The following is a 26,388-nucleotide window of genomic DNA, read 5'->3' on the forward strand; positions in this document are numbered from 1 at the left end:
AATGTTATTTCAGTACTGCTGACTAATCTCTACGAAGATCCAACACACTTTGCGAAAAAAAACCGCCCCCCTCGCTCCCGACTCTTGCCCACTCTCTACTCAACCTCAACTGCTTCCAGCTAGCATACCAAAAACGTGTGATGCACACATGTAGAAAGCGCTCCGATGTCAAGAGTTCGAAGCCAAAAGATCGAATAAAAATAGACAAATGTATATGTATATGCGCTTAATAACATATTAGCATCTAGGAATGTATATGTATAGTTTTAGAACGAGCTCACCCGAAAAAAGAAGCTATCCATCCATACATGTATAGGTTTTGGTGCACGGTTCTATATGTTGCTCTATACACCACAACACATCGAATTTCCACTTCTCTCTCTCACTGCACTATGTATCCGCGATTCTTCCGGTATACACACACAAGCTACTTCTAAACTTATTAGCAGTTTATACAGCGTCATCGAAAGACCGAGTGGTAGCAAAAAACCAATCTCTTATATTGGACATACTACAATGCATATTCACAATAGCATGCAACTTTCATTTCAAACCGACTACACTTGAGCTAGAAGCCAAACAGCGCTACGACATACACAAGCGAAGCAATGCAAAAAGAGCACACTAGGCGAAAAGAATGAACACGTCCCATGCCTTCGGCTCTCCAATCCGAACTGATTCAGCCTGTCATTTTCTTAGGGGCCAAAAGGGATATGGGTGGACCCGTAAGTAGATACGCGCATGCCACGGGCATTATAAAGATTAACCTCCCAATGACAAAATCATATTTCAAGTTGTGAAGCAAGCCATTATATAAAGAAATGTTCCAATGGGTGGGGAGATGAGCCCGCCCATTTTTCACGCATTGTTATTATAGGGAGCTGGCATTCCCACTCTCCCCATCCAATACGTTTCAAAGGGTGCTCAGGCGGTTCCTCCTCTATATCAAATAAGAAAGCATATAACGAATGTAATGAATATAGTTCGAATAGTGAAAATAACAAGTATGAAATAAATTGACGGAATAAAAAGAAATTTATGAATATAAAAGGAATTTGTGTATATAGCAAATGTAAGGTATAATAATTAAATAATTAACTTATATACTAACAAATCCAGTTGATATAATGAATTTAACTGTTATATAAAATGAATTTAATAAATATAAATTAAAAGCATAGGGTAGGGTGGGGCAAATCCGACCGTTTGGTAAACCCGACCCCTTTCTGTTATCGAAAATCGGAAGCACCACGCGAACTAGTATCTATGTTGTCGTGTAGAGCATCGAAAATAATCATAATGGTGGCATGACAGCATTTTATTAGTCCAAATTGAGATGCTCAAACGACAATAAGTGTGTTTTTACAACTTTTGTTTTGATTTTTTTTTGCATCATTGACTACAGGATATTTCTGATTGTTAAAGAGATTGCACAAAAAATGTAAGTGGATTTAAATTCTTTGATTAAAGTCCTACAAAGTGCATAGATGAATTTAGTCCAACTTTTTTCATATTTTTTTAATTGCATCGAAATGAACAATGACGCGGTGTGGCAAATCCGACCTCAAAATAGTGGGGTAAATCCGACCGCTTTCTTTGTTAAGAAAATGTTTATTTATCAAAGTGAAGTATATTTTTATTGTTATTATTATTATTTTTTGCACAATAGTTCATAATTACAAACGAAAGACACAAAAACGTGATGAATATAGTATTCGACGAGCAATTTCTCCGATGCAAGTGGGAATATTTTTTCGTGCAACTGCTCGTGAACTTGACATTCCAAGATTGACATTGAATTCCGTTTTCTTCATGTTACAATTCAATAACATAACATTTATTGATTTATCGTTGAAAAACCGATTTAATCCACCTAGCGGTGAGATGAGACATTTCTCACACATTTCACTATTGGATTAGTTTGCAGAACTCACGAGAAGTAGGCACCCAACTAGAGGTGGGATGAAAACAGTTTCTAGTCTTGCACGAATAAAATCTCGAATAAACTGAATAAATTATAGAAATCAACAAAACGACCGAAATAAAAAGAAAAGCAAAAAATGAAACAATAGGTTTTTAAATTTATAAAATGAGTAGAAAAATTAATGGAAATTAAAATTATAATATTCACGAATCAAATTAGGTTAGGTTATTACATAAAAATTAAGATTATATTTAGAAATAGTTATAAGATTAATAGAATAAATTAACTCATACTAACAAATTGTGTTTAGTAACTACAAGGATCCACCCTATGATACAACCCTCCATCGTCCCATCACTCAACCCCGTTCCCTACACTACTATGATTTCAACAGCACAGCAGGTAGATGCTGCGCAAAGTGGATGATAGCAGGCTAATCCAGAGACAACTACAACCATACTCACATTAGGAAATATGGTGGAGAGTCATCATCATCATCGTCGCGACGGCAGAGCGAGAGCAGTGATCACGGTACCACTACTGATAAGGGTGATCACACTGATAGCAGCACATCGTGAGAAGAAGAGAGATCGGATTGCCAAAAACATCGCAGACCACATCGGAAGGTCTGCTGACCGACTATCAGCGAAGATCAAGTCAGTGCAGTACTAACCAGCAATCAGATCGGTCTTGGAAGACCGTGTGCGCCGTTAAAAAATGAATTAATGTACCATAGTTTAAATAGATTAAAAATTATTATCAGTTAGAAATAAATGTAGTTTATTAAAGCTTGTGTTAATGGTACATCGCGAGTGTTCTTTGGTCATTTTGATGCCCGAAAATCCAATACACAAGTGACCGTCGCCTGAGTACCCGTGGGCCGTCCGTTCCCGATTACCTCCAGCCAGCAGCAGCAATTTTTCATCTTCAATCCATGGTGAGTGCAGAAACAGTCCGGCAAAGGATTTTTACCCCATCGGTGTTGGCCCGGACCCATTGGAGCCAACATTTTGGTCCTTCGAGCCGGATCGTCGGACTGGCATTAAATTCCACGGACATTCCAAAAGGACCCATCGGCGCTACTCACGCGCCATTATAGCTGTTGGCATTGTACTCGGACGCCATCGCGACCTACATGACGCTAGGAGTTGGCGTCATTATCACCCAGAACAATAGCGTAACCCAATCGACGCTAAGGATTCGCCATCTTTTCGGAGCATCAAACCTTCGACTGGACATTCGCGCCAAAGGATTTTTCTCAGGTGAGTTGATCCACTACAATATGTCCAGCCGAAGCTGGCACCTTACTCAGTGCTAACACTCGCCTTTACCATTTTCGTTGGCCATCGAGCTGCGTTTCGTGGATACCAAAACTTCCTGCCGTAGTTCCGCTAGTCAGTTAAAACAATTCAGGTGCATGTAATTGGACCAACCTACATAGCACATTATTCATACATCGGTTCCTGGATAACGAAAACCCTTTGCCGGTGCAAGAAAAATACCATCCACTAATTTCAACGAAATCGGCAATTACCAGAGAACGTAAAACGAAGAGGGAGCACCATATTCTGTTTCTCCAGGTTAGTGAAGAATAGTATATGCCAGCCGAAGCTGGGATCTCAGATATTATACGTATTGATTATTGTTCATCCTCTTCTACTGCGCCATTTTGAAAAATTCCGGTTGGTGGTTGCATAAGCAACTGAGGCCGCTATTGAGTACCTACCATCATTTAAAATCATATTTTGGAAAATCGCAATTTGGATTGATTCTTAATCTGTGCTGCTGGTAGTTTCTCCAAGTGAGCTACAGCAGTATATGGCCAGCCGTGGCCAAGGTCTATTTGATAGTACATCCTGGTTTTCTCCTCTTCTTATTCCTAACCCGGAGCATTGTGAGACACTATTTGACGCCATATTAAGTCACGCTGGTATACGGATACTAGTCTCGGATTTTCAATTTGGATTTGGTGTGCAGTATTTTCGTCCAGGTAAAATACAGAACAGTATATGCCTGGCGAAGCTAGGGCGTATTGCAGTATACTACACCGTTTTCCTCTCCTCTCACGTGTGACAAACTAACACTATGGCTCCTGCTGCATCATCCGCTGCCAAGAAAGGGTCATCTCTAAAGCTGTTGACAACGAAGTTGAAGGACGTCCAATCATCATTCAACGATATCTGGCAGTTCCTAGAGAACTTCACGGAAGAGGCTACAATCACCGAAGCGGAGATACGCCTGCAGAAACTCGACGAGCTGTGGGAAAGATTTGGTGACATTCTAGTTGAAATCAAATCTCACGATGACTATCCTGCCGATGGTGACGGTTATGAAAAGGAACGAAAGGAGTTCAGCGACTACTACTATAGGGCCAAATCGTTTCTCTTGGATCGGGTCAAAGAGCGATAGGAGCATTCGAGTTTGGAACAGTCCATTCGTGTCGGGGACACGACGATGCAGGGTACGTTGGATCACGTGCGGCTCCCGCAGATAAAGCTACAGTCGTTCAACGGGGACATCGACGAGTGGCTGAGTTTCCGGGATCTTTTTACATCCTTAATCCATTGGAAGTCTGACTTACCGGAAGTGGAAAAGTTCCACTACCTCAAGGGGTGTCTGCAGGGCGAACCAAAGAGCCTAATTGACCCTTTGCAGATCACAAAGGCAAATTATCTAATTGCCTGGGACATGCTGTTGAAACGGTACAACAACAGCAAGCTGCTGAAAAAGCGACAGGTGGAGTCGCTGTTCAAGTTGCCCAGTCTTTCGAAGGAGTCCGCTTCAGAACTACACATCCTGTTGGAAGGTTTTGAGAGAGTCATCCAAACGCTTGATCAAACTGTGCAGCCTGGAGATTATAAGGACCTCCTGCTCATCAATCTTCTCACCGTGCGGCTGGATCCAGTAACCCGTAGAGGGTGGGAAGAATGTTCGGCTAGCAAGGAGACGGATACACTGAAGGATCTGACAGAGTTTCTTCATCGTCGAGTTCAGGTACTGGAGTCGTTACCACCAAGGTCGATGGATAACAGGAGCATCCATCAGACACAAGCGCCTTCGAAACAGAAGCCGCCTAATGTGAAAGGGTCACCAAGCAAGGGATTGTCAGTCCAAATTCTCGTGCCGCAATTGCAAGGGTCGGCATCATACCATGGTCTGCTTCAAACGCGAGAAAGATAGCAACGGCAAGGGATCAATCGTTGCAAATGATGGAAACTCCACTACTGCGAAGGATCCTCAATCTTCTTCCACCCAAGGGGCTAACCTTGCAGCTACCGACGTGTCAGCATCCAATCCAGCTCAGCAATTTTCGTCACAGGTGCTGTTGGCTACTGCGGTAATCGTTGTCGAGGATGATGATGGTAGACATATTCCAGCTCGTGCTCTGTTGGACTCGGGATCAGAGAGTAATTTTATTACGGAGCGGTTGAGTCAACGATTAAAGGTTAAACGGCAGAGAGTAGATATTTCGGTGCTCGGAATCAGCCAGGCCGGCACTAAGGTCAAGCAGCGGATTTTAACAACGATTCGGTCACGAATTTCCGATTTTTCACGATAAATGAGCTTTCTCGTATTGCCAAAGCTAACTGTAAATCTACCTACGGCTACGATCAACGCAACAGGATGGGCAATTCCAAATGGCGTTCAATTGGCCGATCCGTCATTCTGTGTTTCCAAGAGTGTGGACATAGTACTCGGCATTGAAGCCTTTTTTGACTTCTTCGTAACTGGTCAGAAAATTTCACTTGGCGAGCAAACGCCAGCTTTAAACGAGTCGGTGTTTGGATGGGTGGTGTGCGGTGGTCTGTCAGCTCCCAATCAATCGCTACAAATCAACTGCAATTTATCTATGTCGGATAGTCTGGATGCGCTACTGACACGGTTTTGGGACTGTGAAGAAATAGAATCGGTGGTAAACTATTCTCCGGAGGAAGTGCGCTGTGAGGCATTATTCGCACAAACGGTCCAACGTGGAACAGATGGACGGTATACTGTTTCTCTACCGAAGGACGAAGAAATTCTTGCACGGATGGGCGATTCAAGGGACATCGCATTCCAACGGCTCCTGGGAACGGAGCGCAGGTTAGCAAGGAACGCTGACTTGAAGGAACAGTACGTTTCGTTTATGGACGAGTATTGTCGTTTGGGACACATGAAAAAGGTCGATATTAATCCGCACGATACAATCAAGCGTTGCTATCTACCACACCATCCGGTAGTTAAGGAGGCAAGCACGACCACAAAGGTTCGAGTGGTCTTTGACGCATCTTGCAAAACTTCGTCGGGCATCTCGTTGAACGATGTACTACTGGTGGGGCCGGTGATTCAGGAGGATTTACGGTCGATAATCATGAGATGCAGAACCAAGCAAATCATGATTGTAGCCGACGTCGAAAAAATGTTTCGGCAAATAGATGTCAAACAGGAGGAGAGACCACTGCAATGTATTCTTTGGCGCCCATCGCCTGCGGATGATGTAGCAACGTACGAACTTAATACGGTAACCTACGGTACCAAACCAGCACCGTTCCTAGCAACGCGCACACTAAAGCAACTGGCGTTAGATGAAGAAGTTCGATTTCCGTTGGCAGCCCAGGCAGCTATCAAGGACACGTACATGGATGACGTGTTAACAGGATCGGATGACGTTGAAGAAGCGATCAAGCTACGAATTCAATTAGATGAGATGATGTCCAGCGGGGGATTTCGTCTCAGGAAATGGGCTTCCAACGCAGCTCCAGTTTTGGATGGAATCGCTGAAGAAAACTTAGCGATACGCGATGCTGATGGGATCAACTTGGACCCAGACCCCTCAGTGAAAACCTTGGGACTTACATGGTTGCCCAATACCGATGTTTTCAGGTTCCAGTTCAATATTCCGACGCCTGATACTGTGGATGGCTTCTCCAAACGTCGTATTCTTTCGATAATAGCCACACTGTTTGACCCATTGGGACTCATAGGAGCCACCATCACAACCGCCAAGCTGTTCATGCAACTTTTATGGACGCTGAGAGACGAGGATGGCAACAGGTTAGACCCACCAACGGTGGGTGAGAATTGGCGAAAGTTCCACCTCCAGTTACCGTTATTGAACGAGATACGAATTAACCGAAGTGTGATTCTACCCGGTGCGGTGGCAATAGAGTTACACTGCTTCTCGGATGCTTCTGAGAAGGCATATGGAGCGTGCATTTACATTCGGAGCCAAGATGCAGAAGGGAAGGTGGCGGTTCGTCTGTTTGCATCCAAATCGAGAGTTGCCCCTTTAAAATGCCAAACGATACCGAGACTTGAGCTCTGTGGAGCGCTCATAGCTGCTCAATTGTATGAGAAGGTACAGCAGTCTGTTCGAATCAACTCTCCCGTTTTCTTCTGGACAGATTCCACTTGTGTGTTGCGGTGGATTAAAGCGGTACCATCTACGTGGATCACGTTTATTGCCAACAGGGTGGCGAAAATACAAAACCTAACGGAACATGGGGAATGGCGTCATGTTCCCGGAATACATAATCCTGCTGATTTGATCTCCAGGGGAATTTCCCCATAAGATATTATAAACAACGAATCCTGGTGGAATGGTCCATCCTGGTTGGCAGAAGCTCGTGATCAGTGGCCCCAGTATCCTGGTGATTTGAATAACGAGGAGGAAGAAGAGGAAAGGCGTCGTACGGCGATTGCAGCTCCAGCTTCATCAGTGACAGAATTCAACGATTGGTATATCGGTAAATTTTCGTCATATTCGGAAATGGTACGACGGACAGCAATTTGGTTGCGACTAATGAAGTTACTGCGCACGCCGAAGGAAGACCGTCGATCAGGGTTTCTCACTAGTATCGAGCTACGGGAAGCAGAATGTGTTTTAGTTCGCCGTGTGCAATTGGAGACTTTCTCCAAGGAGTGGAAGTCACTATCAAAGGGTGAACCGGTACCAGGTCAATCATCGTTGCGGTGGTACAATCCAATCAAAATTGAAATTGAGCTAAGGCTTTTGAATAATTCATCCAAACATACAAATGTGGTAAATATACAGTATATGATGTTATTTTGGTATGCTATATGAAACATCATTGGTACACCCGCAGTGTTGGCAAAAAAAAAATGATTTTTGGCAATTAATTCAATCTATCCAACTTTGAACAACTATAACTTGTTGTAGAGACATTCCAGCACCATGCATCCTTCTAAAAAGTTGTTCAGCATATCCTGGACTACACTTCTATCTATTTTTGGGTATACTGCAGGAAGAATTGTAGTCTGCAAAATTGAAAATGTAAAAAAGTAGGTTTTCCCATACTAATTTCCATACAAATTTCAAAGGCAATGCGCTACGCCGGGTCAAATCCAATCGCCCCCAAATTTTGCACAGTTGTTTGGGACCCCAAATGGAACCAAAAAAGTGTTGTGCTGAAAAAAACGGTCGTTTTGCCCCACCCTAGTAATCATGTTGATCTTGCTACCAGTCATACACGATTGTGGTCACAAATGGTTACATGGGGTGAAGATATTCTTGCTCCCAGCGATATTACACTCACATGTAGTTTTCCTTACAGGACATTCCATGTGAAGATTCCCTCTCGAGAGGAGTGGTTGCCTGCCTGTATGGAAAGACAACAACAAACGCAAGTGGTCTGTTACACTCACGGTTCTCTGATGGAGGGACGGTGTTTACTGTCGAGAAATAAGATTGGAACAGTCAAATTCGCTAGGTAGATACTGTACTGTATTTCAAGGACAAAGCATCTCGATTATGTGCGGGGTACAATCAGCCCTTCAAAAGAGCTTGTCCGGCAAAGTTATAAACTTCTGCTCCGATAGCCAGGCTGCAATCAAGACCCTTAGCTCATACAAATCACGGTTCAAACTAGTGATCGCGTGCCGAACCCAAATCGAAGAACTAAGCAATGTCAACACTATGTACCGTGTTTGGGTGCCCGGATATTCCGGTATTACTGGAAATGAATGAGCTGACCTGTTGGCCGGGACAAGTGCAGCGATTGACTTAGTTGGTCCTGAGCCCGGCCTGCTCATTTCGACAAGTTGGATAAGAGAAAAATACGGTCCTGGAATTCGTCCGAGCACCGCAATTATGGGAGAAATCTACAAACGTGTCGCCAAACAAAGGCGTTTCTAGACCAATCGTGCTCAGAGATTTCGAAAAATCTCCTACATTTTTCGAAGCTCCACTGCGGCATGCTGACCAGGGCTTTAACCGGCCACTGCAAACTCAATTATCACATGGCAACTATTCAGCGCGCTGAGTCTTTTTCATGTGATCTTTGTGAATCCGACTACAAAACCTCATATCATCTGATATGCAACTGTCCAACAGTAGCGCAATTGCGATTTCGAGTTTTCGGCTGTCCTTACATAGACGACACCATGTTTGAACGACTGAAACTCAGAGACATACTAAACACAGGGTAAGGCACAAATCCTCGACTACATACGGGGCACTTAAGCCAATATGTTCTGATTCCTGATTCCCTAGAAATGGGTGACATATTTCTTTTTGATCGGGTGCTGTTAGTTCAATCCAGGATGGAGTCAAAACAGCAAGCACTCCGCAAGCGTGTTGTACGGTTTTACGAAACGCATGGTCATCGTGGAAAAAAATTTACGGTACACCACTTTCGAGACAATAAAGTGCCCGTGAGTACCCGCGAATTCACCGGATCCTAGCATCTCTCAGCGTGAAGCGGAAGACCGGTAGCGGCCGTCCAGTGAAGATAATGACGAAGAAGAAGAAAAAGGAAGCGTTGAAAAAGCTGTTCGACAACAAGGACGGTACGAGTTTGCGTGACATCGGCCGAACAATCAACAAGAGTATCAAGAAGAGTGTCTTGAGAAAATTCTTCTGCCGTTCTTAAAAGAGCGTCATGCGGATGGCAAGTACGTCTTCTGGCCGGACAAGACGTCTTCCCATTACGCCAAGAAGACGCTGGAGTATCTTAAACAGAAAAAGATACCGTACGTGCCAAGGATACGAAGTAGTTGATCTGGAATTGTATCCGGAAGATGGACGTCAGTGCCTCCAGCGCTCTTGTGAGAGCATCGCAACTAAGTTGCGTCGTATGGCTGACCAGCGCCCTTCTCTAATATTCATTGACGTTTTTTTTTTAACAATAAACATTATGTTTTAATTAAAAAAAATACTGAATTCAATTTTTTTTAGTTTTTTAACCATATGACTAAAAAAAATCTCACTTTATTTTGAACACCTGTTAAAATCAAATTATTTACTACCAAATCCCTTTTTGTTAGGGGAAACTTTGCCACTGCGACCACTATTTAAGTTATCTTTTGTGGCTTCCCCACAAAATCTTGCATTAAAATTTGGATTATGGAAATGCTGAATAGCAAAGAAGTATCTGCTGAATTGGGAGAATCATTCATAACCATAATGACCACTAGGGAATGTCCTCAAGTAGGTGTATTGTCGCTTATTGTAGACGATCTACTCGATAAACTTGCGGAAAAGGGCTTTGAAGTTATTGGGTTCGTTAACGAGGTGGTCAGGCCCGTAGCCAGGATTTTGTTTCGGGAGGGGCTTAAAACTTGTTCTGGTGACTTAAGATAGTCACTTGAAACTGAATGTAATTTTGAAAATTTCTTAGTGAAACAGTTCCAAAACTAAGGAAATAGACAATATGTTGTCTGATACAAGAAATGGTATAGTACATCGACGAATTCTTGCTTTTGAATTTGGTTTTTATTATTAATTATTATTAAGCTACTATTTTCACCGTTGGAATTTGCAAACGTGGTCTGGTGGGTGCCCCCATCATACAACTTGAAGCTAGCGAAGTAAGGCTGTCCTGCGCAGATTCATACGATATGCGTTACGTTAATTGCCTTGGAACGATCCGCTAAATCTGAACCATACAAAGATCGTTGTCGATTATTAGGACTATACACTTTAGGAGATCGTAGACCCGCGTCGTAAGCTACCTTCGTTTCTAAGCTTCTTATGGCTGAATATGATGTTCCCGATATTCTATCACACCAACCGTGTCCTCTGCTCTCGAACACTGCTGCACTCTGAAATGCACAACACTAACTACGCTGCCAACAACCGATATTAGAAATGATCTGTCGCTTCAACGAATATAACGACATCTTCGACTTCGTCATTAGTTCCGCGCATGCCACTTTAGGTCATTTCTTTTTAGCATAGTTCATTAAGACTCAATTATTTAAATACAAATACAAGAGAAATTCGTTCCAAATCTTCTGATTAGGCAGGCGATTTGTAGATGCGCAGAAACGGTTCAACTTCTATTCAACACAAATTTATAATAATTTTCAATTTAAATGATGATACATTAAAGACTATTTTCAGACAAGTGATAACAACTAATTATTTATCTATTTAAGTATTCAGATTTTTCACAGATCCTATATTTTATGAAATTGATACTTTTTATATCATTAGACAGGCTTATTTTTCTAAGCAATTCTTCTACTAGATCCTTGAAACTATGGCAAAAAACAGACCAGTAATTTTGTTTGAGTACAAAAAATACTACTGATTTCTCTACAAAGCACAAATAAAAACTATAGCTGTATTTACCTAGATTAAGCAAATATTATATTTGAGCACACGAAGCTTACAGATTTAATTTCGCATTTCATGGATTTTTGGACAATACAAAAGAGATGTTTCAATGAATTAATTTACTAAACTAGCCGGAATTTTATCTACTATAGGACTGTTCACTAATCGAAAGGAAATCCCCTGATCTTGCAATTTACGTAAATTTTGTTAAATGTAACCAGAGCACAAAAAATTGACATCCCTGCGTGAACTTGAAAGAGAACCGAAATTTAATACCTGCCCGTCGCAATGAATAAAATGTTTGGTTCGTTTCCCTCGTCATTCATTCTCCCGACATAGTGCATTCGGGTGCGCATATGTTCGGTTTCAGAAGCAAACTGAATTTTATTTCTATGCTAGCTTATTGAGCGAAAATGAACTAGACATAGATTACGCAGCCCACTAATGCTCGAACTGTCTACATAATAACAAATGAATGCTTTGGTTGGTGAAGGAATTTATATTTCTTCTGCACTCGAATATTCGATTCTGCATGAAATTTCAGTCAGTTGGAAAGTTAATTAATGACCGAGGCGTTAAATCTGAATGTCAGTTTCGATAAGCAGAAATAGTTAACTGATATTGAAATTTCGAAACACTGAATTTAACATTGATGACACCGCTAGAATTACTCGAAACTATAAATATGGGTGAGCTAAATAATTTTAGAATCACACTTATTTCCGACAAATCAAAGAAAACACATCGCACTTGCTTCTCCTGTGCCGAAGAGACTTTCGTTCAGATTTCTATGTTTTTAAATTATTGTAATTTATCCGATTTCTGTGAATCTTTTGCAATTTTTTTGTCAGCGGCAGTTTTCGTGATGCAAAGATGCTGGCAGTTACACTTTCTAAGTCAATTCAAACAATCATCTTAGTAATTCGTTCATTTTTAATTAGTTCAAGTTTTTTTACAATTATCATCAAGATTGGAAGAGATGCATGACTTCTTGAAGGAATCTGTAATGCTTTTTGATTACAGGTTTGTTTTACCGAAATTTTGAAAACAATTTCAATCAACGTTGTTCCACCTAACGTTGAATGTTGTGCGGATAACGAAGACGAAATGTGGTTTCAAAAATGCTGTTTTATTCAAAGTGAATTGAGAGGATCAGAGCGAAATTCCGAAAGCACTCGTTCTGAGTGCATAGAAAAGATAGAAGAGGTGCTCTTGAGGCTTCTTAGATTAACTGATTCTTTTTTCCTCCTCCATGATTTCTGATCATCTCTCATTTTAGTCCAAAACGAATAAAAAACAGATCGTGAGACTGCTATATACTGAAGACATAAAATCGAAATTATTAGACTAATAGATTCAACCAGTCACAACATTTTAGTCGCAACAGTGTTGCGAACTCGCATAAACGGAACGAATTCCTCCCATGAAAGTGAAATTAAGTGCCGATGAAAATGATGATGCGTTAAAATGAAGCGAAAGGAAAAGCTGTCGCCTCAGCTATATCATTCTCAGTAAATTGAAATATTTTTTTGCCTAGTACGCTTGAATGTGATGTCTAGTATTTATACTAAGAGTACAGAGTACACAGACCTAATACAGTAATTCAAATTGGGTACAATTCAAAAACCTGTCATTTAAATTTAAAATAGAGTGGCCAATATTGAGTATTACATCTGAGTTTTGTTAAACGAGACAATTACTTGCGATGATGCGATCACTTTTGGAGAGTTTTAGTACTCTTTTTATTTATTAACAGATTAAGGCCGAAGTGGCCTGTGCCGTATACAAAAGATTCCTCCATTCCACTCGGTCCATGGCCGCGCGTCGCCAGCCACGCAGCCTGCGAAGGGTCCGCAAATCGTCTTCCACCTGGTCGATCCATCGTGCTCGCTGCGCGCCACGTCTTCTTGTACCGGTCGGATTGCAATTGAGAACCGTTTTCACCGGGCTATTGTCCGACATTCCGGCTACGTGCCCGGCCCACCGTAGTCGTCCGATTTTCGCGGTATGACAGATGGGCGGCTCCCCTAACAGCTGATGCAACTCATGGTTCATTCGCCGTCTCCATGTGCCGTCTTCCATCTGCACTCCACCGTAGATGGTACGCAGCACTTCCGTTCGAAGACACCAAGTGCGCGTTGGTCCTCCACGAGCATGGTCAAGGTCTCGTGCCCGTAGAGAACTACCGGTCTAATCAGCGTCTTGTAGATGGTCAACTTCGTACGACGGCGAACTCTGTTCGACCGAAGTGTCTTGCGGAGGCCAAAGTAAGCACGATTTCCTGCCACGATGCGTCTACGAATCTCTCTGCTGGTATCATTGTCGGCGGTCACCTGTGAGCCCAAGTACACGAACTCTTCAACCACCTCGATTTCGTCGCCACCGATGAAAACTCGAAGCGGGCGGTTCTCATTCTCTTCTCGTGAACCTCTTCCTATCATGTACTTTGTCTTCGACGTGTTGATGGCAAGTCCGACGCGCTTGGCTTCTCTTTTCAGTCTGATGTAGGCTTCCTCCATCTTCTCAAAGTTTCGTGCAATAATATCAACGTCATCGGCGAAGCCAAGTAGCTGAACGGACTTTGTGAAAATCGTACCACTCGTGTCGATCCCTGCTCTTCTTATTACACCTTCCAGCGCGATGTTGAATAACAGACACGAGAGACCATCACCTTGCCGTAACCCTCTGCGTGATTCGAAGGGACTCGAGAGCGTCCCTGAGACACGTACTACGCACATCACCCGATCCATCGTCGCCTTCACTAATCGCGTCAGTTTGTCCGGGAATCCGTACTCGTGCATAATCTGCCATAGCTGATCTTGATCGATAGTGTCGTATGCGGCTTTGAAGTCGATGAACAAATGATGTGTGGGCACATTGTACTCGCGGCATTCTGGTCCGTGGTAGATCGTTCGCTCATGAAACCCGCCTGGTACTGCCCCACGAACTCTCTTGCAATTGGTGATAGTCGACGGCATAGTATTTGGGAGAGTACCTTGTAGGCGGCGTTCAGCAGGGTGATTGCTCGGTAATTAGAGCAATCCAGCTTGTCGCCCTTTTTGTAGATAGGACACACGACACCTTCCATCCACTCCTCCGGTAAAATCTCCTCCTCCCAAATCTTGGTAATCACCCAGTGCAGCGCTTTAGCCAGTGGCTCGCCACCGTGTTTTAGTAGCTCGCTTGGTATTTGGTCAACCCCAGCGGCTTTATTATTTTTGAGCCGGCTAATCTCGTCCTGGATTTCTTGGAGATCCGGAGCCGGTAGTGTAATGTCTTCCGCGCGTGCTCCCAGGTGCGTTACCGTGCCATCCTCGTCTTCTGCTGCATCGCCGTTCAGGTGTTCTTCGTAGTGCTGCCGCCACCGCTGGATCACCTCACACTGGTCCGTGAGAAGATTCCCGTTTGTATCTCTGCACATGTTGGCCTGTGGTACGTGGCCCCTGCGCGAGCGGTTCAACTTCTCGTAGAATTTCCGTGTGTCTTTAGCGCGGTACAGCTGCTCCATCGCTTCGCGATCTCGGTCTTCCTGCTGGCGCTTTTTGGTCCGGAAAACCGAGTTCTGCCTGTTCCGTACCTGTTTATATCGCGCCTCGTTCGCCCTCGTGCGGTGTTGCAGCATTCTCGCCCATGCTGCATTCTTCTCTTCGACTAACTGCTCGCATTCGACGTCGTACCAGTCGCTTCTTCGGTTCGGGCCCACCGTACCTAGTGCAGTGACTGCGGTGCTACCTAGGGCGGATCGGATATCTCTCCAGCCATCTTCAAGGGCAACTGCGCCTAGCTGCTCTTCCGTTGGTAGTGCCACTTCCAACTGCTGCGCGTATTCTTGAGCCACTCTGCCATCTTGTAGCCGCCCGATGTTTAGCCGCGGCGTTCGGCTTCGACGAGAGCTATGCACTGTCGAAAGTTTTGAGCGTAAGCATACTGCAACCAGGTGGTGGTCCGAATCTATATTCGCACTGCGATAAGTGCGGACGTTTGTGATGTCCGAGAAGAATCTACCGTCGATTAGAACGTGGTCGATTTGATTTTTTGTTACTTGGTCCGGTGATCTCCAGATGACTTTGTGGATATCTTTGCGAGGGAAGAAGGTGCTTCGGATTACAATTCCACGGGAGGCTGCGAAGTTCACACATCGTTGGCCGTTGTCATTTGATACGGGATGCAGGCTGTTAGGCCCGATCACCGGTCTGTACATTGCCTCCCTTCCTACCTGTGCGTTCATGTCGCCGATGACAATTTTCACGTCTCGCAGAGGGCAACCGTCGTATGTCTGCTCCAGCTGCATGTAGAACGCTTCTTTCTCGTCGACGGCTCTCCCTTTTTTTGGCAGTGCACGTTGATGATGCTGTAGTTGAAGAAACGGCCTTTGATCCTCAGCTTGCACATCCTTGCGTTGATCGGCTGCCACCCGATCACACGTTGGCGCATCTTGCCCAGCACTATGAAGCCGGTTCCCAGCTCGTTGGTTGTACCACAGCTCTGGTAGAAGGTAGCCGCTCGATGCCCGATTTTCCACACCTTCTGTCCCGTCCAGCAAAGTTCCTGCATCGCCACGATATCGAAGTTGCGGGGGTGTAGCTCGTCGTAGATTATCCTGTCACATCCTGCGAAGCCGAGCGATCTGCAGTTCCATGTTCCGAGTTTCCAATCGTGATCCTTTATTCGTCGCCTGGGTCGTTGCCGATTGTTCTGGGTCGTATTCTCTTCTGTATTGTTCGTTATGTGGGTTTTTTAAGGGGCGGCTTATAGGGCCTACGCCAACCACCTGTCTCGCCGGTGGGCCATCGTGCCAGGACTGCTTAAGGTCCCACCTGGGCACCAGGACAGGTTTACACCTTCCGAAGAAGGGTAACCCCCCCCCCCCCCTTCCCTGCCAGCATACGACCAAAGTTCCCACCGGGGTTGGTTACCCGATCTTCACTAAGGTTACTCGTATCCCAGTCGACGCCACGAGGAGGCCAGGGCTAGGAGTTACTGGGCAGGAAGCTAAGGACCGCAAGTGGGGTCTATTTTATGCCTTCAGGTACAAGAGGCTTACGCACTGCCCAGTCATTGCCGACCATTGTACCAGTTTTAGTACTCAGTCGTCCATTAAACTTCTTCTACTATTTTTTAAATAATTCATTAATGAACTCGGCTCTATGCTTGAGCCAATCGAAACAGTGGTTCTGTTATCTAGTTATATCTATTTCCAACAATAAAAGTAATAAAATGAGTTTTACTGGTTGTCCAACAGATCTCACGCATGCTCTTAACCATTGCACGTAGATACCTGTTTATGAAGCAGGGAAATATTTTTTTCTCGACAACTGCGCATAGGGGGTCGTTCATATCTATCTCGCTATTGAACACTTCCGTTTCATAATCGTGATTGCTGCCTTTATGTCCGCAAACATGTTCGCTTGTTGCCTTTATGATTGTGAATTTCCTCAATGATTGTGCTGGCTGTTGATTTTGAGGTATTGACGCAGCTTTTGCCCTTGTCAATATTACCTGAACATGTGCCACATATTTGGTAATTGTTTGTGTTTAGCGGTAAATAAATCGTAATCGGTATTCTTAAGAGAAGCGATAAACCAAGCGTGTTACCAAATATGGTACGAGTGCCGGGGCGTTAAGAGTGTAATGTGAATTTTATATTTATAACAGGAAAATCATATCTCGTTTCAAACTGGATCGTGCATTTTTATTTCATCCCCGAGCGAGATCATAATCTTGGAAATATTCCGTTGAACTAAATTGAACAATTTTCAACTGATGGGGACTCTCGGATCGTTCTGAGTTTATTTTATAATTTGGATTAACACAGATTAGCATTTGATCATATTTCAAAGTTGCTTAAATGTTGCAAACCGAATGATGATGGTTAGATTAATTTGTAAACAAATCCTTCAATTTTCCATCTTCAACTCACCATGGGTGCAATCAAACATTGCATTCCAAAACGAACCATTTTTTATCATTCGCAGAGAAGTTCTGCAAAAATATTTCACCAAACTATTTGAATTATTGTTAACCCAGATAAGACTTCACCCTCGGTGCTATAAATCACTTACCTGGTAGGATTTTCCCGCTCTCCGCCTCATCCCAGAGCGCGCTATCTTCTCAATGACCCTTGAACGACGGAAAATAGATAGACTACTGCCATGGTGCAGCAGGTGGAGGAAGTAGAGGTGCTTCTCTTATCGTTTCCAGAAAACGTCAAGTGCATAGCTCATATTTTCCAGAAGTAAAACGAGATCCGGTATGCAAATTGCACCTACGTGAATTCGTTTGCTAGTTTTGTGTGCGCACCCCAGTAACGAATACCGATCCGAGAGGTAGGATGAAGATTTCAGGATATTCACAAATCAAATAAGAGTTTTGTTATGTGCTTTATTATATTGTAATGTAATGGAATAATTTAGCAGGGTTGGAAGGTAATAGAATGATAACACATTGCTCAAACGTGGCATTGAAAACAGACACGTAATATGAAATGACATGCCTGTATAGAGAAGAAAGATACCAAACAGTGTCAAAAATCTTTGTTCATTTGCTGGAGAAGTAGTAGTCGATGAAATATACTCTGTACTTGAGGTGAGAATTCAATGACCGTTTTAATTTATTTTATTAGCACACAATTAAATTTGAAATAGAGAACAACCAATTAATTTAAAATGGTAGAGTTGAAGATTAAAAAAAGTCGAGACGATTTTAAACTAGAAGATTAACAGATTATCCTCACACTATCAGCAGCAACAGCAATCAAAAAAAATCCGAAACTACCACCTGACGAGAAGCAATTTAACTCTTGCTTTTAAATGCACTTTGGATTTCTCATGCTTCATTAACTTTGAATCTCTCGTCTACCGAGCTGATAGTCGTTATTTCTTTATGCGGCTCAGCTTCCGCTCGACATCCATTCCGGGTCACTCCATCGGAAGATATCACCGTGTCATTATCGTGTTCATCATCAACATCATTTCGGTGCGGTCTAGGACGCGAGGATCAAGCAAAAGCGCACAAGTGTTGCTCCGGCACTGACCCGAGATACATACTGGGAAAAAGGAGAGCAACTAACCGTAAAATTAAAGTCGTAATAGTAAGAATTAAACAATAAAATTTAACGATTTGAACGAGTAGCGAGTGTAGATGCCAAAGAACAACGGCTCTGGGAATACTTCTGCAGTGGCAAACTGGCCAACGGAGGAGTATACGTTTTGTTATGGCAGCAGTGCATGCAAGTGCGGTTGAGAGTCAAGTGAATAAACCAACTCGTACATGTCACTCTGGGAAGTAGCTGTGGTTTTTCTTGCACTGCATGCCGTTTGAAAGCAATTCGAGAACTGCTTTTTTTCCTTAAAAGGGATTAAATCACCGAAATGTTATATTCATACACCAACATGATTACCGTCACTCTTAATTCCGATACACAACGGGCTTCATTATTACTAATGTACACCTTGCGAACGTGATTAGAGTACATTATGTCTATTTCTAACACCGTTCGCCGTTCTGCTACGGGAATCGCAAGTAGACAAAGAACAAAAGAATCTCCTCCACTAATATGCCACCTCCGCTACTCGTTATCCAATAAAGTCTGTTTCCTGCTCATTGGTTCATTGATATGGGAAAATCTACCCTCAAACTCCCCCAGGATAATTGCCTCTAATGGGCACCAGCTCCTCCAGCCCGGAAAATAGCTAACGATTTCGGTGTTATTATGTATTTAAGGAATAGCAGCTTTGGGAAGAATTTGAATTACCCACTTTGCGATAGCGACATGTTTCCCGGTTTGGTTGACTCGGGTGATGACGCCAGTCAAGCTCCGACGCATCGTAATCGATTAATGGTTTTTACTTGATCTGGAACGAGATTCGCGAATGTTGACATACTTGGCTTATTTCAATCGGTTTTCGGTCATCAAATTGATGGCCGTTACGACGAAGGTTATTTGACCAAACGGATACTAAACCGAATAATGAATAGAGATAGGAAGAGAGTATGAGCATTAGGGTCATTTTTCTAACTCTGGCAATCATATTAAGCATGCTGACCAACTGTGGGCTAGGAAAATTCCGTACACATTTTATCTCAAAATTTAGAACACTAAATTTAGACTGTTTAGTATTTCTCTTGTTTACTATATTTTACTACAGGTAATGAGATTTTTAACAATGGTTTTAGAGGTTGGCACAGCGTATTTGGTGGATCGATTGGTTCAATTCCAAACCCCGCACACAGGGCTAGAGTTTTTTCAAAAGAGATTTTTCTACCACGACAAAAAGAAGCAAATGACCCTAATTTCAAAACCTCTATAATCGAAATATTTTCTGAATTCAATGAAATTGATGGAGCACAGAAATTATATGTCAGAGTTCCTGTGTTAGTGCCTGATCAGTTTCCTCCATGTACATTTGTTATTTAAGGGGTCTTCCACTCGCGAAGCTTTGATAACTGCCAAGCGTGGTTTGTAGATTTATACTGTCGTGTTTTGTATTGTTGGTCCAGGCAGGAAGAACGCAAACTTACCGCGTAACCACTATTGAAATATCTAGGAATAATTGGTTTTTTCATGTGTCCTTTGTAATGATTCCACTTTTCTGTACAGCGACATGCCATATCCTGCAGTCGAATGTCGATTTTGCCATTATCCATAAACACGAGGATATTGAATTTGATTCTAACGCGTCACGATCAGCGACTTGTAGATTGTTCTGCAACATGATTTTATTTGCCTGGCGCAATCTATCGAAAATTATCATTATTGGATGTCTGATATGATAGCATCTGGTGACTTTCGCAAGGCTAAGCTATGAAACCTGTATGTAAATATTCCAAAAACTCGGACTAATATGAAGTCACTCGAAGTCACGCTCTTTGACCAGAGTTCCTCTTTTGTTTTTCATATTCACACATTTCTTCACTAAACGATCACTTTGGCAAGAATTAAAGTATTATAGCGATTATTGTTCAAATTGGCACTTCCCAACAGATTCAGTGAATTTTGGAGGAATTCAGTAAGTAATACAAGAATGAACGTTTATTGGTGTGTACTTGAGACCGCGTTAATGGGATTCGAAGTGCTGTAGGGGTCACGAAATTATTGGGGGCGTTTTTGTGTTAGCGAAATCTTGGGCGTAGTTGTGCGTGGATGATCGCGATTGTATGTTCGTCTTTGTGTACCATAGAGAAGGGCTCGGGCGTTTGTATGTTATTGTGTTCGATTGCGTGGGCGTTTGTATGTCGCGTGTGTTGGCGTGTCACTTCGCATTCATAAATTCGATTTTAAAACCGGGTATCCATTTCATATTCGCGTGTGTTCTTGGATGATCGCACGGATCGTGAATCTAATACTTAATTTTCAGTGTATGGTTCAGATGCTAGAAGAGAGTAAGATCTTTATCACTATCAACTCTATCACTAGAGTTCCCGGTCATGTCTCCATTGAACGTATTGTCTAGTGGATATGAGCGTCATTTTTTTCTGATTGGTCCAGCTGAGGGCATGGGACCTAGGCTGCTAGAGCCAAGAGGAAGAACTTCCGGACGTAATTAATTCATGATCGCAAGAACACGAGCGTGTGAAGGCTCATTCTTGAGACCGCGTTCACGTTCACCGGAGTGCAGGCGTGCACAAGAACGGTGCTGCATCGTGTACTATTTCTGTGCACTGGCTCATAATGTATCAGAGCTAAGTTCATTGAGCTAGCAAGTAGCACGAGCACCGCTGCTTCGAGCTATAGCAAAGTAGAAAAATACAACGCGTTAATGTGAATAACAATGCTTGCATCCTTTTTTGCAGAAACTTGTCGCACATTTACCAGCGTATATTTTTCGCTTTGTCCTATTCTTTCGTTTAATGGCTTACTCTACTGCACCGTTCTAGCTCATCGGGTAGGCTTACCGTGCTAATTCATTGAGCAAAATCGTGCCAGCTTACCGAGCTGGCTCATCGTGCTAACCCGTTGTGCTAGCTCTTCGAATCCTACAGCTCGAGCACGACGGATACCTAGCACGAGCGTTGTCAGTGCTTTTTGCATTTGGTTCGTTCAAAGCGTTTTAGGCTCTCGTGCTGTGTTTCATGCATCCCTGCCGGAGTGTTATCCTGTTAGCAAGATCGTAAGCGTAGGTATGCGTGGATGATCGCGAAAGGCTCAAGCGTTTGTATGTCAACGTGTTTGTCGCGTATGCTAGCGTGTATGAAACTTCGCCTGTACAAATTCGATTTTATAACCGTGTGGTTATTCGTATATTTGCGTGTATTCTTGAGTTATCGCGTGCGGACCCTGAAGCTGATACTTAATTTGCAATGTATAGTTCAGATACTAGAAGAGAGTAAGTTCTCCCATATCACTAGAGTTTCCGGTTATGACCAAAGAGGCTTCCATGTAAAATAAAATCACCCCAATCACTGAAATAGAAGTAAAAAATCTCTTCTCGACAACTTACAGCAGTAAATGTGAACGGTTTTTGATACAAACGAGCCTGATATATAACACAATTTCTATTATGCCATAATTTTATAAACGCACAATATTATAGTAAAAAACTGCTTCTTTGCACAAGAAGAAATTGATTACCGAATATAAAAATAAGTGTCCACGAATTTTGCACATACGCTCATCGTGTGCCTTGTGTGTAGCAAGCTGCCCGATCAGCTCATCTGGCTGAAAATCTAACGTAAAATTAAATACTCTATTGTACTTAACAGCCTCGTTTCTGTATCTAATGTTCTTCGAGTACGTTGAAATTTTCGGTTCAACCTTTCAAATCAAATTAAAGGAAAAACCTATTAATCTATATATGTAAACATATGTAAACGGAAAATTTGAAAGAGTTCCTACTGCAGATTTTATTCGTATTATGTTTCAGAACTACAGAAAACAGTCGAACTGCAGCGGTAATAATTTGGTTCCGAAAAAGATTAAAAATAGAAAATGTATAATACGGATACCTTCATAGGAGGCAAATTGAGTTGAATCAAATGTGTACATCGAGCACTATACTTTTCAAAACGAAAATTAATCGAGTAAATTTAGTCTGTTTCCATTTGTGGAAGATTTTTTGTTGTCCCAGGAGTACTTCCACTTTCACCGAGGTTGAAAATTCCGTGCAAATTCCGGACAAATCCGTACAAGCACTTTTTCCGGACACACGACAAAAAATCCGTACTGTCCTCCCAAATTCCGTACGGTTGGTCAGCTTAAGCATGCTGCATGCTCTTCAACAAACGCTACGCTATAGCGTTTTTGTTTTTTCCTGGTCCTACACCGGTGTACTGCAAAAAAGAGATAGACTGGTTACACCCAAGTTTGAATGAGTGTAGCACCGATTACACCGGTGTAATGCACTGTCAAAAACGAAAATGCCATTAAAGAACACCGCGAATTTAGTAATGATTTATGTTATTAAAGACATTATTTCTCAACGCGTACAATATGCATAATTACTTTCGCAAATATTTTTTTGTTGTTCCGAACTGTCATTTAACCCTAAAACGTTGCACTGGGGTACAAATAATAAATTTGTTCAATAAATTTCACTTTCATTTTTTTAGTAATTGTTTAAAGTGAGTTGCCCTGCTGCCTTGTAGGCGCATTCGCAATGTGATTGCTTGGAAGTGACAGCAATCCAGCCTTCACTCTTTTTGTACATGGGACACACCTGAGAGGAGACTTGCATATAGGAAAAAATCGAACGTCAAATACAGCCAGGGGGTACTGTTAAATGCAGCCAGTCGTCTTTTTTTTTTTGGGGGGGGGGCGAAGTATTGTTATTGTGTGCAAATAATTGGCATGATTTTGAACAAGAAATATTTCAAAAAATATTTTTTTATTAACCATTTATTTCGCCTCTTCAGTTCAGCATGCTGCGGCTGTGGAACCGTTTTTTTCCTAGTTTTACGGCTTCTATCTGCTTTCAGCTTAAATTGCAAAAAGCGAAGAATCATTTTAATTTTCAGATTATGCCATTTTGGAACTCGCAACAGTAGACCGTTAAAAGAAATTTCCGGTGATTTGATAGACTGTTTGTCGATGCTCGGTTTGTCGGCTAGATGACGTTAAAAATTATATGCATGCAAAAAAAAAACAAATATCGATTTTGATACAAATACAAATGGTTTTACCCTTGCATTGGCCAAGAGATTCGAAAATCGTTCATACACTTTATCGAATGGAGTGTCAATATAACAGTGCTTGAAGCACAAGCTGCATGTTTTCATGCTTCTTCCGATAGTTCCCACAATGTATCACAATGAAATAACGCTTTGGCTTCTGAATTATCATACTTCGCTTGCAGTTCTTCTGGAAAAGCCAATAAATCGTTCGTGGAATGAAATGTTTCTGTACATATTATGTTCGAATCGTTCGCAACGTTTGTAGTTCATGAAATTTTGAAGGGAAACAACCGTTGCTTGGTCTGTGTCTGACGAATCAGCTTTTTTTCTCATCCAAGTACTCCATATAACCGGAAAGATACTCCCGATCATCCATATCGTAAGACACCTTTTTCACCTCCTGCCTATATTGTGTACTGTATTGGAGTCGGCCGGCGCTATTAAATTTAACTACTGAGAACAAGTTCGTAACACAATCTTGTGTGAACCTCGACTTCATAAGAATGTCGTAGCCATACTTTTCAAAAAAAAAGTTTGTTGCAGTCGTAGAATTGCACTCATGCACATTATCAACGCCGACTGCCATGGTTTCCAATATCCTGCATCATTGTTGTTCAAAGTTCGGAAGGCGGAATCACCCAAGGCCGATCGTTTGGCGACATACGTTGGTTTCGGAATGACGGTGCAGCAACTCGTCGATCATTTAGAAGCAACTGCTCTAAAAGACCACTTGGTGAAGCCTATGCTGATCCAAGAATTGGTAAAAAAAACTACCAGCTAGTACAAAAATGGAGTGGGTGCGCTACAAAAGAAGAGAGTGCCGCGTAACTCTTCGAACATTATCCGATTTTCTGTCGGAGATTGTGAGGGATGCCAGCGAGGCCACGTTGTACTCCGGAGGATATTCGGAACTTGAAAGTCATCCAAGAAGCGGGAAAGGTAAACCGAAAGAGCGCGAAGAATTCCTGAATGCTCATTGCGCATCGGAAAGTGATACTCGACGCGAGGTAGAAGGAAAGAAGCCGTGCAAAATCTGCTCTCGGTCAGATCACCGCATCCGTAACTGCCCCGAATTTCGTAAATTAAATCTGGCGATGCGCTGGGAGGCTGTACGAAAATGGAGTCTGTGTAAAACCTGTTTAAATGACCATGGGAATTCCCCTTACAAACTCAGTTTTCGCTGCAATGTCGGCAGCTGCAGTGAATCACACAATCCGCTTCTACACCCGGAAGAATTTTACGCTAGTTGCAATGTGCATCGATTCCAGCAGCAATCGGTGATCTTTCAAATGATTCCAGTAACACTGTACAATGGGCTGTATGCGGTAGACACGATCGCGTTCCTCGACGAAGGTTCTTCATATACGTTAATAGAGAAAGCTTTGATAAAACAGCTGAAGGAGTTATGCAACCGCTTCGTGTAACGTGGACTGCAGGTGTTTCACGGTTGGAAGACTCACTGTTGATAAGACCAGTGGGATATCAGCTGAGTATAGTGGCGTGAATTCCGGACACGCACCGAGAGTGACAAGAAGAACTGTCACTACCACTGAAGCGGGAAAAATTAAATAGCGTGCTCGCCATACTACGAGACAGTTCATAGTTCACTCGAATTTATACAATTTAGTTTAATTAGTATTCTTTGTCGAATTCTTTGATCGAACAGTTACATTCTAGCTTTGAATTTATTGAGTGTAGGTGACTGATAAGCAAATATTAATGGAATGATATAATGTATTGTTTTCCCCCATTAGAACTGTTGCGATCTCACAATTGGATTTGGTGGTTTCGGATAGGGAGTGGATTAAACACTAATAAGTAAGCCTTTTGTCGATAATGTACACTTATAATTACCCTACTGAATTAAATATTACAGTTTTGAAGCTGTGCAGTCAACTGCTACTAAAATAGCGTTTTCCTCTCGCCGAAACAAACCGTTCCAACAAACTTCAAAATTATTATTGAGGATTGACAAGTAAGTCTCTGCAAACCATGGATAAACATAACTGCAGGAAATGCGACCTGCCGGATTCCGCGGATAATATGGTAGGGTGTGATACATGTGAAGTGTGGTTGCACTACAAATGTGCTGGAGTTAGTGACTCGATCGCGGACCCAGAAAGGTGTTGGCAGTGCGACGGCTGTAAAGGTGCCCTCGACTCCTTTAGCAAGATTTCGATAGCCAGTTCTCGCGCGAGTAAGCGGTCATCTCGAGCAGAGTTAAGTCTCCAGATGTTACAGGAACAACGTATGCTGAAATTGAAAATGTTGGCTGAGGAAGATGATGCCCGGAAGAGACAGGTCGCGGAGGAGGAAGAGATGCGCCAGAAACAACAAGCCGAGGAGGAAGCACGTCGCAAACAGCAGCAAATCGAAGATGCTGATCGTAGGAAACAAAGGGCCGCAGAAGACGAAGCTATGCGGAAAAGGCGTCTTGCAGTTGAAGAGTTGTTTCTTAACCAGAAGTATGAGTTGGCAATCGCAGAAATGGACGAAGAAGAAGAGGGAACTAGCAGGCGTAGTAAATTGAGTAGTAGAGCCGGCAAAGACAAGGTGCAGAAATGGCTTAGCAAAACCGAGAAAAGCGAAACCCATCAGAGGCAGCCAACATACACAGAGTTATCGATGGTGGCAACCAAAGTAACGGCTTCAGTTCCAACCTACCATGCACCACAGTCATCTTCCACCCCACATAATCCAGTTTCTGTAACAGTAATCGAACCTAAGACGAGCATGCCTCACAATACTTCTTATCCGGGAGATTTCGTGATTCCGCCGGGTGGAATCCAATCACTAG

General features: G+C 42.7%; 1 protein-coding gene across 1 annotated transcript; it reads left to right on the top strand.

Moving 5' to 3' along the window:
- The first annotated feature begins 5,483 nt into the window (after positions 1–5,483).
- LOC131686248 (uncharacterized) lies at positions 5,484–24,372 on the top strand. The gene is made up of 3 exons (XM_058970513.1): positions 5,484–7,317; positions 7,477–7,650; positions 24,212–24,372. Exons 1-3 carry the CDS (start codon positions 5,484–5,486, stop codon positions 24,370–24,372), a joined length of 2,169 nt encoding a protein of 722 aa, XP_058826496.1.
- The last annotated feature ends 2,016 nt before the right edge of the window (positions 24,373–26,388 follow it).

Source organism: Topomyia yanbarensis, chromosome 2 (assembly GCF_030247195.1).
Source record: "Topomyia yanbarensis strain Yona2022 chromosome 2, ASM3024719v1, whole genome shotgun sequence".
NCBI classification, from domain to species: domain Eukaryota; kingdom Metazoa; phylum Arthropoda; class Insecta; order Diptera; family Culicidae; genus Topomyia; species Topomyia yanbarensis.

What these genes read in the sequence shown, in the direction of transcription:
- LOC131686248 (XM_058970513.1), top strand. Translation starts at nt 5,484, where the DNA reads ATGAGCTTTCTCGTATTGCCAAAGCTAACTGTAAATCTACCTACGGCT. An exon ending in CTTCTGGACAGATTCCACTT is followed by an intron (nt 7,318 to 7,476) that starts GTGTGTTGCGGT and finishes TTTCCCCATAAG; the next exon opens with ATATTATAAACAACGAATCC. An exon ending in ATTCAACGATTGGTATATCG is followed by an intron (nt 7,651 to 24,211) that starts GTAAATTTTCGT and finishes TGTTGTTCAAAG; the next exon opens with TTCGGAAGGCGGAATCACCC.